At 58.3% G+C, this 14,182-nt stretch overlaps 2 protein-coding genes across 2 annotated transcripts, besides 1 other annotated feature; both read left to right on the top strand.

Moving 5' to 3' along the window:
- Positions 1–4,442: 4,442 nt before the first annotated feature.
- Positions 4,443–9,902, top strand: LPMP_120590 (hypothetical protein; the record flags this gene model as incomplete). The annotated part of the gene is made up of 1 exon (XM_010698738.1): positions 4,443–9,902. The coding sequence occupies one exon, from the start codon at positions 4,443–4,445 to the stop codon at positions 9,900–9,902; it is 5,460 nt and encodes a 1,819-aa protein (XP_010697040.1).
- A 153-nt stretch (positions 9,903–10,055) lies between these two features.
- Positions 10,056–10,600: a repeat region.
- Positions 10,601–11,597: 997 nt separating this feature from the next.
- On the top strand, positions 11,598–13,148 carry LPMP_120600 (alkaline-phosphatase-like protein; the record flags this gene model as incomplete). Its single annotated transcript, XM_010698739.1, has 1 exon — positions 11,598–13,148. One exon carries the CDS (start codon positions 11,598–11,600, stop codon positions 13,146–13,148), a length of 1,551 nt encoding a protein of 516 aa, XP_010697041.1.
- Between the last annotated feature and the right edge of the window lie 1,034 nt (positions 13,149–14,182).

The raw sequence follows: 14,182 nt of genomic DNA on the forward strand, positions 1-14,182 counted from the left end.
AGTTTGTCTTTTTTTTTTTTTGTTTTTTTTTTTTTTTTGGGGGGGGGTTCGTTGCTTGTCACTCATTGTGTGTGAGTCACGGCTTCACGTGCTACGTTTTCTTCATGAAAAGTGCGTGTGTTACTCCGCGTTTTTATATATTTATACGTACGTATGTATACGCAGATGATCTCCTCAGAGCGTACGTTGGTTGCTGTTGTTGCACCCTTTGGTGTCGTACATGGCTGCTTTCTTCTTTGATGCTCCTGTGAAACAGCGCATCTTCTGCGTCCACTTTTGCCAGTGTGTATATTGTTTTGTGGCTGTGCCACCCTCAGCATTTTCACTTATTTGGGTGATAGCTTCACCTGTGCATGGGACAGCGTGGTGAGAGAGACACATATGCAGGACTTAGGAGGAGGGAGTCAGTCGTTACGGATACTGCTTAGTGGGAGGGGGGGGGGAGGAGGGGGGAGATCAGCTGCTTCCGCTGGTTATTCTCTTTCTCTCCCCCTTTTTGCCAAAGTGCGTTTCGCACTCCCTCTCCTCTGTGAGTGATCTTGTATGTGTTTCGTCCCTCTCTCAGCTGGTGTGCTTCTCGATAACCACGAGCAGATGCCCCCTTCTTCCCTTTCTACACACACACACACAAGGCCCTTCGCCACTCCGTTCGTGAGAGAGCAGCAGAGGGGTGGGGGCGGGTAGGTGGGGAAGCAAAGCGGCTAAAGAAGTCACGTGAGTGGACAAAAAACTGCAGAGGTACTAGAGTCAGTGCTATCGGTACGGCAGAGTCAGCTCTGTCACACGGGGCCCTTACAGCCTCACAAACATGCACACTAGCATGCAGGTAGTGCGCTTAAATGTGTGAGTGGTGAGGCCGTGTGTGTGCGCGCGTATGCGTTTTGCTTCTCTCTCTCTGTCAATGTACTTTATCCCTCGTCCTCTGCGCAGACAGCCGCAAGGAACGCGACATACGCCGTATGTCTTCCACTCGATCCTTCACCGCTGTTTTGGTTTCATGCACTGCAGGATGGAGTCTTTGACGCCACACTTCGCCACTTCCCTTTCCATCTTCTCTCCTCCTTCTATCCGTCGTATCCCACGCGTGCCGTGATGCCACTCTTTCCTTTTCATTTAGTGGCGATGACTACATCGTGCAGGGACAACATAAGGGAAAAAGGGGTATTATGCGCACACATCCACGCCTGTGTGCGTGTGCGTGTTTGCCTGGACGTGCGGACACGTTGGGGGGGGGTGTTGTGACTTCTCCTCGGAAAGCGAAGAAAGGAGAAGAGGCGAGCCACGCCTCATCTTGGCACCTCACCCTTTGCCACGCCGCTGATTTCTCCCACTTTTGCCTTACACTCGAATTTCTCAATACTTCCACCCATACAGAGATAGAGACAGACAGCACGTCACAATGACGCACATCAGCAGAGAGAAAGCAGAAGTGAGGAGGAGAGAGCGACAGAGCACGGGGGTGGGGGTGGGTGGGGAGGATCGGTACGTACTGCTTCACGGCATCCCCGTAAGGACAGGACGCATCACCGCACCCTCCTCCTCTTTCCCGTTTCACTTCCTCTCCATGCCTCTCTCTTCCTGCATAACTCTTGAAAGGCATTATGCTTCGGATTTTTCTTTGTTTTGCCGTATTCATGGAGTTGTTGTGTTCCGCCTATTTTTTCCTCTTCTCCCACTTTCCTCCCTTTCCGCCTGGACGCTTCTGCCCCCCTCCCCCCATACCACCGTGACCCAATTCACTTCCCTTCATCAAGCGTTGCACCACTGAGGCTCCTGCTGCCGCCAGGGTCTTGTCTTCTCCTCTTCCTCTACACTTCCTGTCCTCTTGTTTTTCTTTCCCCTTATCTATGGAGCTGAGACATTTTCTCCCATTTTCGCGTTGGATTCGTCTGCATGTTTTGCCGCTTCTCCATCTCTTCAGGCAGCTCCTTCCCTCGCCTTTTCTGGTGTCCTTCACTTTCTACATGTCTTCTCTCGCGTGTGCGTTTTGTGGTCTTTAGTTTCTCTCTTTTCTGCTTCCTTGAATCCCAACAACAACAACAATAACAACAACAACACACATACACTTACGCACCCACCTACGTACGCACTTGAGTGGCGGAGTATAAAGTTGAGCCAAACGATTGGTTTTTTATTTTCTTCATGTTTGAATGAAATAAGGGATCGCCACGATCTCAGCGCATTTCACGTGCTGCGCGTGCGCACGTGTCGACGTGTGCGAATAAGAGGTGGGGGACAGAGAGAGAGAATGCTGAGGCAACCATACGCACCACTCCCCCCCAACTACTCCTCGTCTCCCTTCGCTCCCTCTCTCACTATTGTATGCAAAAACCTAAGACACACACGCACACGCACAGTCGCGTCCTCTGTGAGTTGCTACATCACCTTTTTATCTCTGCCTCCACGCCTCTCCCTTCTCCTCTTTCCCCATTGTCTTCTGTCTTTCACAACTTGTGAATGCTGGCCCTCTTGCATGCTTGCGCATGTGCGTTGTCATTGGTGTCTTCACCGCCCGCCTCTGTTCTCATTCCACAAAAGGGTTCGTCCCACGCGCTACTTGGTGTCTTCGCTGACTAATCCCGATTCAGCACACACCCCCACACACGAACTTCCTCAGAAAACACCCCAACCGCACACTCTGCTGCACGAGCGCACTGAGGGTCACGCACACAGGTGCCAGTGCCAGTACATCGTGGCTGCAGGAGACGACTCTCCACGAGGGCGGCGTGACGATGTAAAGGCGCGCTGAACTCAACATTTTAGTCTTGCTTGTTCGACTCGACGGCTCTCTCTTGGGCCCTCCTCTTCTCTCGCCGCCGCCGCCGCCGTTGTCTCTCTCTCTCTCTCTCTCATTCTCTCTTCATTTCTTCCCTCCCTCCCTCCTTGGGGGGGGGTCGTGTTCGCGTTCTCTGCGCTGAGCCTTGTTTGGTTCGTTTTTTTTTCGCGCTGCTCAGTCGTCTTGTATCCCCATTCCGCGTGTTTTCTTTCCTTTGCTTTCCTCTCTCTTTTGCACGTAGTGTGGACTCCAACCTGTGTCGCTGTGGTGCGCACTTTTCCTTTACTCCTCTCTCTCTCGCACACACGCGAAATTATGTGTGTGTGTGTGTGTGGGCGTTGGTGTGGTCCTCAGCTCTGTGGAGAGTCCGAAGGAGACGGCGTCGCCCTGTGCTGCTGCTAGTGAGTGGTGAGAGGAGGAGGGCGTGATAGAAAGAAGCGGAAGAGAGGAGAGGACGTCATCAGCTGAATCCGGCTACCCCACTGACACCCCCACCCACACACATACGTAGACCATTAGGCAGAAAGAGGGAGTCCCTGCAGCGCTGGCCACTATCGCCGCCGCCATCTCCTGGTCTCTCCTCGGCTCTCGCCTCTTGTTGAGTGTTATTCTTTTGTGGGTTTCTCGTGCGCCACCTCGCGTATTTTCTCCTGCCGCCTATTTTTTTTTTCCCTCACTTTGTGTGTGTGTGTATAGCGAAAGAGGAGACGCGGAGGCGACAGTGATAACAACCAGCGCCCCCCCCTTTCAGATGGATAGTTGAGTTCTGGTGGTCGTGTGCGTGTGTGTGTGTGTTTGAGTGTCGGTGGGCGCGTCTCTCTCTCTCTCTTCCCGTCCCCTGAGGGTGTGGCTCGCTTTCGTCGCCATTCCTCCGTGCACGAGCAGCAGCGACGCGGCTTCTGGTTTGGCATTGTTTCTCTCAAGCGCTCTCCCCCTCCCCCTCTCTCTGAGTTTTCTGTGTTTTTTTTTTTTGTGGTTGTTGTTGTGGTTGTTGCGCTTTCTTCTTTTTTGCACTGTTCCACTTCTGTTTTAACTTCTCTCCACTGCAGTCCCTCTCCTCGTGCGTGTGTGTGTGTGTGTTCCCCCCCTCCCTCTCTCCCTCTTTCTCTCTCTCTCTCTCTCGCTTACTTTTCATCCTCTCCCTCGCGCGCTCCCGTTCTCTTGTTTCCAACCTCTTTTGCCCTTTTCTCTTTCGTAGCCGTCGGTGCTGGCACTACCACGTCTCGAATTACACACTCTTACGCAAGTGGAGTTGTGTGCGTGTATGTCTGCCGCAATGCCGCAGGGGGCGAAATCAGCTACCTCTACGCACCCCACACGGGGCCCCAGAGTTGGTGAGTGCAGCAGCTCGTTACATGGCGGGCGGCGCCATGTACACGCGCGCGCCCACCTGCGCTCCACCTCGGGCTGTTCAGGTGAATCGCTAGAGACACCTGGGATAGGGACACCATCAGCGCCCTTCGCTGCAGAGTTCCCCCGTGGCACGAACAGCACCTCCACCGTGGAGGACTCACCGAGGACAGAGGAAGCGAAGGCCTTGAGTGCGTATCAGGAGCAACCGCCAGTGTCTGTTGCCTCAAAGCCAGCCAAGCTGCGCGTGCAGGACGGTGCGGCCACCGCCTCCCCGTCCTCTGTGACTCCCGAGGCTGCCGCCGCTGCTGCCAAGATGCTGTTAAACCCAGAAGCTCAGCGCCGCATGGTGGCTGCCGGCACGTCCAACCCGTTGCACGTCTGGGGCCAGGAAATGGCGTTCTTCAAGTCGCACTTTTTCAGTCCGCAGCGTCACCGGTCCAGCGGCGCCGTAAAGAGGCAGGGGGACGAGTCGGCCGGGGCGACAGAGATGCCGAAGGGACCCACGCGTGCGGGGGATGACTTGTGGCCGCCGAGGTCTGCGGAGGCCCCGGATGGCCAGTCTGTGGCTGCGGCTGCAGCAACGGCAAGTGAGGGTACTCTGCACACCTTTGGTGGAGAGGCGCCATTCTCATCTCGGGCATGCAGAGGCGCTGATGAGAGTGACGACGACCCGCACGGCAAGCCGCAGGGCGGCAAAGGTGCGCCAGGCAGCGGTGCGGGCGGCGGCAAGGGCGAGCGGCTACTGCCCACCTCCTATGCCTCTGAGCCCGTGATGCAGCCGGGGGGCGCGAAGACGGACACGTGGGCTTCGCTCGCCGTCTTGCGCATGCGCAACATGAATGCCTTGCGCGCCTATTCGTGGGATCAGCGCGTTTTTCTGCCACGAAGTGAGGGCTTGGCGGGTGCGGTTTTTGAGCTGCTCGCCTCGCCCCGCATCTGGGAGAAGGTGGACTGGGCGGTTCGCGGGTCGGCCATCGCGATCCTGCCAACGCTAATTGTCTGTCTGGAGCCGACCACGAGTCACATCTTTCCCATGCCCACCTCTGTGGTGTTCCTTGCCTACTGGACGACGCAGCCGACGTTCGGTGCCGGGCTGCGCGATACCTTCACTGTGCTGAAGGCCTTTATCATTTCACTTGCCTTGTTGTGCATTGTCGTCGCGACCCAGCCAAGCCCGAAGTGGCTGGCCATCCTGATCCTCTTCTTTTCCCTTTCCGTCGGCACCTTTGCAGCGCAGCAGCTGAGGGTAATGATCGCGTACTGTTTCGCGAGCTTGATGATGCAGTACATCGCGCACCCGGAGGCGACGGGGTACAAGTACATTGGCGACTTCTACCTCACCTTGTTCATTGGCCAAGGCTTTGCCGTCGGCGCACTTGTCTTCCCGTACATCCGGTGGTCTAGTGAGAACGCGCGACGATACTTGATCGTGATGGGTGACGCCATAAGTCTCTCGCTGCACGGGGCGTGCTGCAGCCTCTGGGTGGAGGGCAGCTTGCTGGAGCGGCAGCTGAACATTGTGCGACTGCGGCAGTTGCGCCAGACGATCGAGGCCAGCACAGAGAAGGCCCAGAAGGGTCTGTCGGAGATGGGCTACGAGCCGCATTCCGGGGTGTACATTACACAAGTGCAGACCCGTATGACGTTCCTGAAGAACGTGTTCAACATTGTGCAGTCAATGACGCTTGTGATCGAGCAGGTCGCTGCAAACCCGACGCTGATCGAGACACCAATGTGCCGTGCGTTTGGCGAGCGCATCCGCGGCGAGCTGGGCGTTGCTGCTGCTGCGATGGACGCGATGCTGCTCCGCATCGTGAACCTTGACGACCTTGTGTCTGCTGCCGACATGGTGGCGTTCCGCGCTGCGAAGGCGCGCTACGAGGACGCTGTGTCGAGCGTACGCGACGAGGTGATCCTGAGCAACGAGGACTACCGCACGGACAACAGCGATATCCTTCTCGGGTTTTTTCTCTTTAGTGTGGAGGAGCTGATGGAGTTCATCAGCGGCTTCCAGGACGCCGCACAGAGCCGCAACAACCTGTGGTACTTTCTCACGTTTCCTCTGCGCGACCTGCAGAGCTTGTGGTCCGCGTTTGTGGAGCTGCACAGCGCCGTCACGCGTCGCCACTCCATCACGCGTAGGCTGAAAGAGGGCATCAAGTTAAGTTTTTCCGTGGCACTGGCCGCGTTCTTCCAAACGTACGTGCTGAATAACTCTTCCACGAACCCTATCATCGGCGTGGAAACGATCGCGTTCCTCTATCGTTCTACTGGAGGTGACAGCTTTAAGTATGGGCAGGGGCGTCTGCTGGGTACCGTGCTCGGGTGTCTTACCGGACTCGTCGGGGTGCATCTCGCCAACGGAAGCCGTCCTGTACTGTACGTGTGCACGCTGGTGCTGACATTCATCGGCTCCTACGTGCAGAGCTCGCCCGACTACGGCCCCATCGGTACCGGTATGTCGACTGGTGTGATTTCGGTGGTGCTGCAGTACACAAACAAGGACGGTGCGATTGTGCGTATTCAGCAGAACTGCTTCGCGGTCATCATCTACTTCATCGTCACGTCCCTGATGTGGCCGGTGCGGTGCCAGACGAAGGTGAGGACGGGGTTTGACGGATCGATGCGTATGGGGCGCGAGGTCACGGATCGGCTGCTGCGCAATCTGGACCTCCCGCACAGCGCCACGGCCGTCAGCTCAGATACGATGGCACTGCTGGAGGAGATGCAGAAGAAGGTGGGGCAGCAGCTGCAGAACCTGTCCGGAGCTCGGTGGGAGCCGACAATGGACTCTGCTGAGTTTCCGGAGATGGCGTGGCGCATGCTTGTGTCCGCACAACGCAAGCTGGTCGTGACACTGCTGATGATGCGCCACGCATACACCACGTTCATGTCGAGCACAATTGCGGAGGAGCCTGCCGGCTCCCCGGGCAAGAATGGCGGCGCGAGTGGCGGTGCCGCAGCTGCTTCGACCAACATCTCTGTGCACTGGGTGGTGCTGCACCGGATCTCGCCGTATACACGGCAGCTGAGCCTACTACTGTACGAGGCGATGGAGGTGTACCTGCTGCTGATGTCGAAGGTGACGTTTGTGCCGACGCTGGAGCTGACGCGTCTGCGGCTTGGGATGATGCAGTGCTACGATCGCATCGTCGCCGTGTATATTGAGGCGATTCAGCATGAGCTGCGTTACAGCGATGGGGACGACTTTGATGACGACGACGACAACGCGACCGGCACTGCAGCAAAGCAGTCCGGGGCAGTGAGGCAGGCGGCGACGGCAACAGCAGGGGCGCATATACCCGTCTTCACTCCTTCTGGCCTGATAGTGGATGCCGAAGCGCAGGAGAACAAGAGCTTCCTCGAGAGTACCACGGCTGCGAGGAGCCACACCGACCTCCGTGCGCGCCGCCCCCGGCGCAAGCTCTCCCAGTCGACGAACTCGCAGCAGCAGAGGAAGAGCGGTAGCAGAGGTGGCCGCATCTCGTACAAGCTAACTCTGGCGGAGCGGCAGCGTTTGCGGGACTACGTGCTGGGGGAGCATACAGCCGGCAACTTGAATGCATCCTTCTTCGCAAGTGCCGTATCCATGTCGGCGGGTCGAGAGGCCGACGGGGTGTCCGCGGCGCTGAGGAACATGGATCCCGGCACGAACTTTGCAAACAACAGCATGTTCAATATGAATGGCACCTTCTTCGACCGCAACGCGAGCATGTTCGATCCTGTGCTGCTGCGCAACGCCGGGATTGTGGTGCATGAGCCGGTGCATGAGGAGCCGATGAGGGAGCAGGGTGAAGGCTCGACGTCTGACGGTCTCTCGACGCACCCCGCGATGCGGCGCTCATCTTGCCGGCCGGACCTTCACAGCCTGCACTCCTCTATCGTGGAGGCGGGCGGCACCGTTGTCATTGACGTGCCGAGCACCGTAACCGCTGCTGTGACGCCGCCGGTGATTCCGGTAGGCTTCAACCGCTCGCTGATGGCCGAGAGGCTTCTTGGAGCTGCAGTGTCTGCGCTACCTTCTCTCCGGCACAGTTTCAGTTCTGCTGTGTCGCCGGACCATGATGGGCAGGGGCAGCAGCAGCGACACCAGCTCTCTAGGTCGGCCCTGTTACCGTCGCTACCAAGCGCGCCGCCGGTGGCTGCCGCTCCCGCTACCTCAAAGGCAAGGAAGGTTGCTCGTCGGCCGTCAGTGTTGCAGCACTACATCGTTGGCCCTACGAGTGCTGCAGTAGTGGCCAGGTCGCCGAGTGTGCCCCGCGCTGCGGCCAACGCGCAGAGTGTCGGCGACTCGGGGCCCCTCGGCAGCAATGCTGGTGGGGAGGCGGCAGATCAACCGGTGCCAAGTCATGGCGCCATGCTGAGCAACAACAGCATGTTTATGGGGACTGTGACAGGCGACTCTCGAGTCACGAGTGGTGACGTCTTTGCTCTGGGCAGAGCGACACGCGCGAATTTACGACCGGGTCTCGGTTTGATGGGAGCCCCGCGCGGTGCGGATCGGCACCATGATGCTGGCGACAGCGCCTCTCACGACGCTGCCACAAGCGAGCTCAGTGTTGCCTACACGGCGGTACCCGCGCGCGACTCAGAGGGGAGTTGCTCGCAACATGAAGGTGGTACAGCGACGGAAGCCTCGCCTCACAGGGCGCGCAAAGTTACACTGTCGCCACCGACGGGCATTACAACCGCCACGCTGCGTGACGACGGTGCGGCTTTCACTGCGACAGTGCCGCGTGGGGAAGGGGTGCAGGGCGAGCGCAATACGGCATTGGTGAGCTCGCTGAAGTGTTTGTTCAGCGGGGCGCCAGGAAAGGCTGCGGCCACCGACAACGGAGGCAGCACTGAGACGGCTGAGGGTCACGTGCGCGCAGAGGAGCGACGTGGCACGCTGCTGTCTGATACAGGGGATGGTGAGGATGCCTGGGAGGGGGGTTGCGAGACTCTTGGAACGGCCTTGAGCGGCCGGAGCAACCATCTAGGTAGCGCAGCAGCCACACGCGCTTACTACACGCCCTTCTCACAGCTCTCTGCCACCCTACCCATACCGACCCCTGCGGCTGTTGGGGGTGATGCGACGACCGACGAGCGCGCCGCCGGTGGCGGAACAAGTCCGCTCCCGAGCAACCTGGACATCAATGGGAGCTTTAACGGGGTTGGACCTGTCGTCCCGGCGGCGTTGCGCGCCTACGTGGAAGGGCTCGCGGCCCATCAGCAACAGCAGGCGCCGCTGCCACCAGCGCTGCTCGGCAACACGTCCTACATTAACCTCTCGAACAATCTGCCGGCGATAAGCCAATGGCCACTCAGCGGCGGCACTACGGCCGACTCAGAGGACAGCGTGCGCGCTGGGGCCGCAGTTTCTCCGCTTCCTGTTGCCGCGAGATCCGCGTTGTCTCGAGGCGGCGCACGTGCTACCTCAATATCCGTCGTCGCTGGTGTGGCGCCGCTACCTGCGGTTGCTGGCACTTCGAGTCCAGAAGACCTCTGCCTGTGCAGTTTCGGCCTCAGCAACAACACAGAAGGCATCGTTAACTTGCTCCGCAGTTTTGGCGGCACGCAAAGCTTCAGCCCTGCACTGCTGCGTCTGCTGCGGCCAGATGGTGAGGCGGGTAGCGAGGGCACTGAGGACGAGTATGTGCTGACGAACAGCGATATTCACAGTTTAGAGGCATTCCTGTTCGGCATGCGCGCACTGATCACGCATGTGGAAGAGATAGAGCGCTACTTGCTGGAGGTGGTGCATGGGATGGAGATGGCTAAGAAGCTCTGAGGAGAGGAGAGTGTGCATAAGCGAGCGCGCCCTTTAGTGCCCACAACTGCAACGCAGTATTGAATTTCCTCGTCGCTGCGAGCGCGGCAAGCGGCGAGTGCACGGTGCCTTCCGACAGCCCTCTTTTTTTTTGTAGTCGTGTCTATGGAAACGCTGAGGACGGGCGGCATCTCAGCGTGGTATTTCAAGCTCCAGTGTCTCCCCCCCATCTTTGCAGGGGGGCCAGGCAGCCCTTCTACCTTTCCAATACTGACCCACTACTAGCGGTGGTAGGGGGTTAAGCACCTACGATGCAGGGGAGGTCAGAGCGATGTGCCACTACTGATGTCGGCAGTCAGGTCCTGGTCGGTGCTGCGTTGGAGAGACCTGCAATAGCTAGCAGGCTTGTGGCATCCGTATGTTAAGCGGAGTGTCAGCATAACTCGAGTGTATCTCACCCGGGCCTCGCTGCCCACTAGTGTGGGGGGCCTGAGCCACCCCAAGTGATGCCCCAGGTGGCAACTGGGATAATGGGAATGGGTGTGAGACAACCTGCGGTGGGCATAGTTTGAGGCAAGGACCGTGCTGAGATGACTGGGTCGGCGCATTGCTGTAATACGTGCCTACGGCTACTTCGCACGACGAGATAAGCCTGCGAAGAAGCCGGGTAGAGCTGAGTTGAGACCATGTTGTACGGCAGTGAATGAACACGTTGGAAACACGTGTTCTTCTATGTATTTGTGTGTGTATGTATATCTTCGTAGAGTTGAGCCGGCAGCGTGCGCACGTGGTGGCTGTCTCCACTTCTGCCACTGCAGGCACACCCAATGCAGATGAGTTCTCTCCTCCTCATTGTTTTATCTTACACTGCCTACGGCTTTCTCGGCTGTTTAAGCTGGCACAATAAAGGTAAGCAGAAACGCTGGAAACAACATGTGAATATGAAAAGGCTCAGTGAATGGAAAAGAGAGCGAGAGAGCGAGAGCTGCCGCTTGGAGGAGGGGGGGGGGTGACCTTCATGTGCAGTGCCGCAAGGTAGCACACACGCTCACACAAACGCCTCTCCCTTCATTTTCGTACTCCCCCTGAAAACATCCCCGAATACACACTCCTTCCCGCTCATGTATGTAGCGCCTGCTGATTCTCTTCAACTCCACCTTCTCTTGTGTTTTATCATCATCGCTTTCTCTCTCTCTCTCTTCCTCTCTCCCTCCTTGTCCCGCCCTCCTCTTTGCCATCTCGAAGGCTCGTAGAAGCGACTGTCTCCATCTTCCTCTGAATTTGGCGTTGTCGTGTGCGCTGCGCACAGCAACTCATTCAAGCGCACACACACACACAACACCCCACACACCCCACACGCACACAAAGAGAGAGTAGCGGGAGAGGCGCACTCGTGTTTGCCCGCCTCCTTTTGTCGCCTCTCGTACGGAGAAGAGGCACTGCGCTCGAGCGTTTCTGCACGAGGGGCATTTTTTGCCGCTGCCTGCGTGCCCTCCTTTGTTTCCGCCGCGCACACTCATCATCGCCGTCGTCGTCATCCCACACAGCCACACACGGACACGCACCCCGCGTATGCAGAGGTGCTCCCGCACCGCTGTCCTATCGTGTGCCACTTGTGAGGCGAGGCAGCGCATCCTGTCAAGCGTTCGTTCAGGCAGATTACCGTAGGATTTAGAGGAAAGAAAGAAGAAAACAAAGGGGCTCGACATCGTGGAGATGTTCGGCGAATCATACGTTGACGACGGGGCCTCGCGGGCGGTGCAAGCGGGTAGCCGGAAGAGCACGCCCATTGAGTTACGTGCCCCGAATCCCGCGGGCGCCGTTCCTGGTGGCACGGACAGGCCCCAGCAGCACCTACGCTCTGTGAAGGAAATTATTAAGACGCTGGATGAAGAGCACGAGATCAGCGGCCCCAAGGGCGGCTGCTGCTCTCGCATCGTCGTTCCACTTCTTACGGCTTGCATGATCATTGCCATCTTTACAGCCATCGTCTACACAAACGGTACCGGATCGAACGTCGGGGCCTCCCCACGTGTGGCGGTCATCGTGCTGGAGGGGTTCTCAGGCACCGTCTTCCACGCTCTCATGCAGTCTGGTGTGCACATACCGAACATCGCGCACCTGCTCTCCTCACAGAGTGGTGTGTGGGCTGAGTGCTCGACGAGTGCTCAGTCTAGTTGCGCCCGTGCTGTGGTGGTAGAAAACGACACCTCTGTGGAGGCGTACGTGAGTGCAGCGGCCGCGATGACGTCCCTCTTCTCTGGTATGCCACCACGCGCGCACCAGGTGTACAATGGAAGCCTGGAAGGTATGTCAACGTACGCAACCACTTCCAAAATGTACCCGAGTATCGCGAAGCGCGTGAAGGATGCGGGGATGAAGGTGTCGGTGGTGGGCACCTCGCACGTCATCAACTCTCTCAGCTTTGTCTCTGGCAGCTGCTCTCAGCCGGGTGTGCTCGACGTGGAGTGCGCTGCATCACAAGCCGAGCTGTTGCGGTCGAGCATCGACGAGTACTCGGGCAGCGTGCAGCTGGACTGCCTGGCGCAATCCTCGTGCAACATGGACACGCGCAAGATGAGTTCACCGACGAACCCGCAGAGCTGCAGTGGCGGCCAAGCCGAGGCGCAGTTCGCGCGCCAGCTGAACAGCATATTCGGCGGTCTCGCCTACTCGACCCCGACGCAGGGGACCGCCACGCAAAACACGGTCGCCGACAACCTGGACGACTCCCTCTTTGTCTTCCACTTCGACGCACTGGCGGTGCGGGTGGCTAGTGCCTACCTGCCGGAGTTCCAGTACAGCGCCTCCTCCAAGGAATATGTCGCGCAGGTGTACCTGCTAGATGCATTGGTGGGTCAGGTGATCAGCTACGTGCGCGACCGCTCTCGTAGCCAGAAGGAGAATTGGCTTATCCTCGGGGTCTCCAATCACGGTGGCAGTGGCAAGCGGTACGATACCCCACTTTCCCTCTCCCCCGAGAATACGATCGCTTTCTTCATGGCGACCTACACCAGCAACGCAAAGCGCTCTGTGACGCTGGCGCCGCTCCAGCGGCCAGTTACGCAGCTCGACGTGCTACCGACAGTGCTGACGTGGCTGAACGTAGCGCCGTACGACGTGGGGACGAACGCCGTGATCGCTGGCACGAATACGACAGCGGCGAGCCCGGCGGTGATGGCGCATGTGGCGGAGCGGATACACTTAGAAGGCCTTGTGCAGGGCATCTGCTCCCCTGGCACCTCTCTGAAGGACTGCGGGTCGTAATCGCTTCTGTCTTCTTTGGGTATCTCCCACGAGGGGTGGGGTGTGGGGTGGGGGGGAGGTGGTTGGGCTTCATGGAGGATGGGAAGGATGAGGGAGAGACGCCGTAGCCTCGGTGGTAGGACTGGGAATCTGTGATGAGGCATATCGGAGGAGGCGGTGCTGTGAGCCCACAGGTGATCGCAGAATGCGCGCCCCCTGTGACAGCGTCGGGCTCTCTCGATGGTTTCCTTTGCTTTATTTTTTCTCTCACCGGGGCCTCCGTCTGCGTACGTCAGTGACTTCCTCCACTCGCCCTGGTGCTGTTTTCGCTTGTCAGCCCCCGCATTCCTCCCAGTTGCCGTGTATTTGCCGTATCTCTCTCTTGTCGCGTGCATACGAGGGCCTGTGCATCTGCGCGCGTGGGGGTCCGTCTGTGCTGGGGCGGAGTCCACCACCGCGCGCGTCTACACTTGCGCCGCTTTTTCTTCTCTCTTTCGCACTGCATGCGCCTCCCCTTCCCACGATTGCGTGCGTATGTGTGTGTGTGTGTGTGTGTGTCTTGCTGCACCTGTTGTTGACTGATTCTCACTGTACACGTGTTGTCGTGACTGTATGTCGGTGTGCGTCGTGCGGGTCTATAAATCCCTTGAATCCATCAGAGCCACAGCAGGAAATGAACGGGAGAGACGGTGCGGGAGGCAGCTCTTCACCCTTCGTTTTTTTCTCTCTCTCTCTCGACTGCAAAGCTGGTGAGCGGCGTCAGCAGCGCGTGTGTCCCCTCTAAGCCCGGCGACGTGTACGTATGTGGGCGCACAACAGTGGGCGACGTGGGGGGGAGGGCTCTCCTTGTGAAGGCCTTTCTTTCTGCTTCCGACTCTACATGGCGGCCTTCCACGCCCCTACGCTTTCCAGGCCCCGTATCTCACCTCTGCCGCATGGCCGCTCTTCCTTCCCCTCTTCGGGTAATAATTCACATTCACCTCGATCGCTACTTTCATTTCATACACTTTTCTACTCATGGCACACACGCACACCCACGCACACGCACACACACA

This window comes from Leishmania panamensis, assembly GCF_000755165.1.
Source record: "Leishmania panamensis strain MHOM/PA/94/PSC-1 chromosome 12 sequence".
NCBI classification, from domain to species: domain Eukaryota; phylum Euglenozoa; class Kinetoplastea; order Trypanosomatida; family Trypanosomatidae; genus Leishmania; species Leishmania panamensis.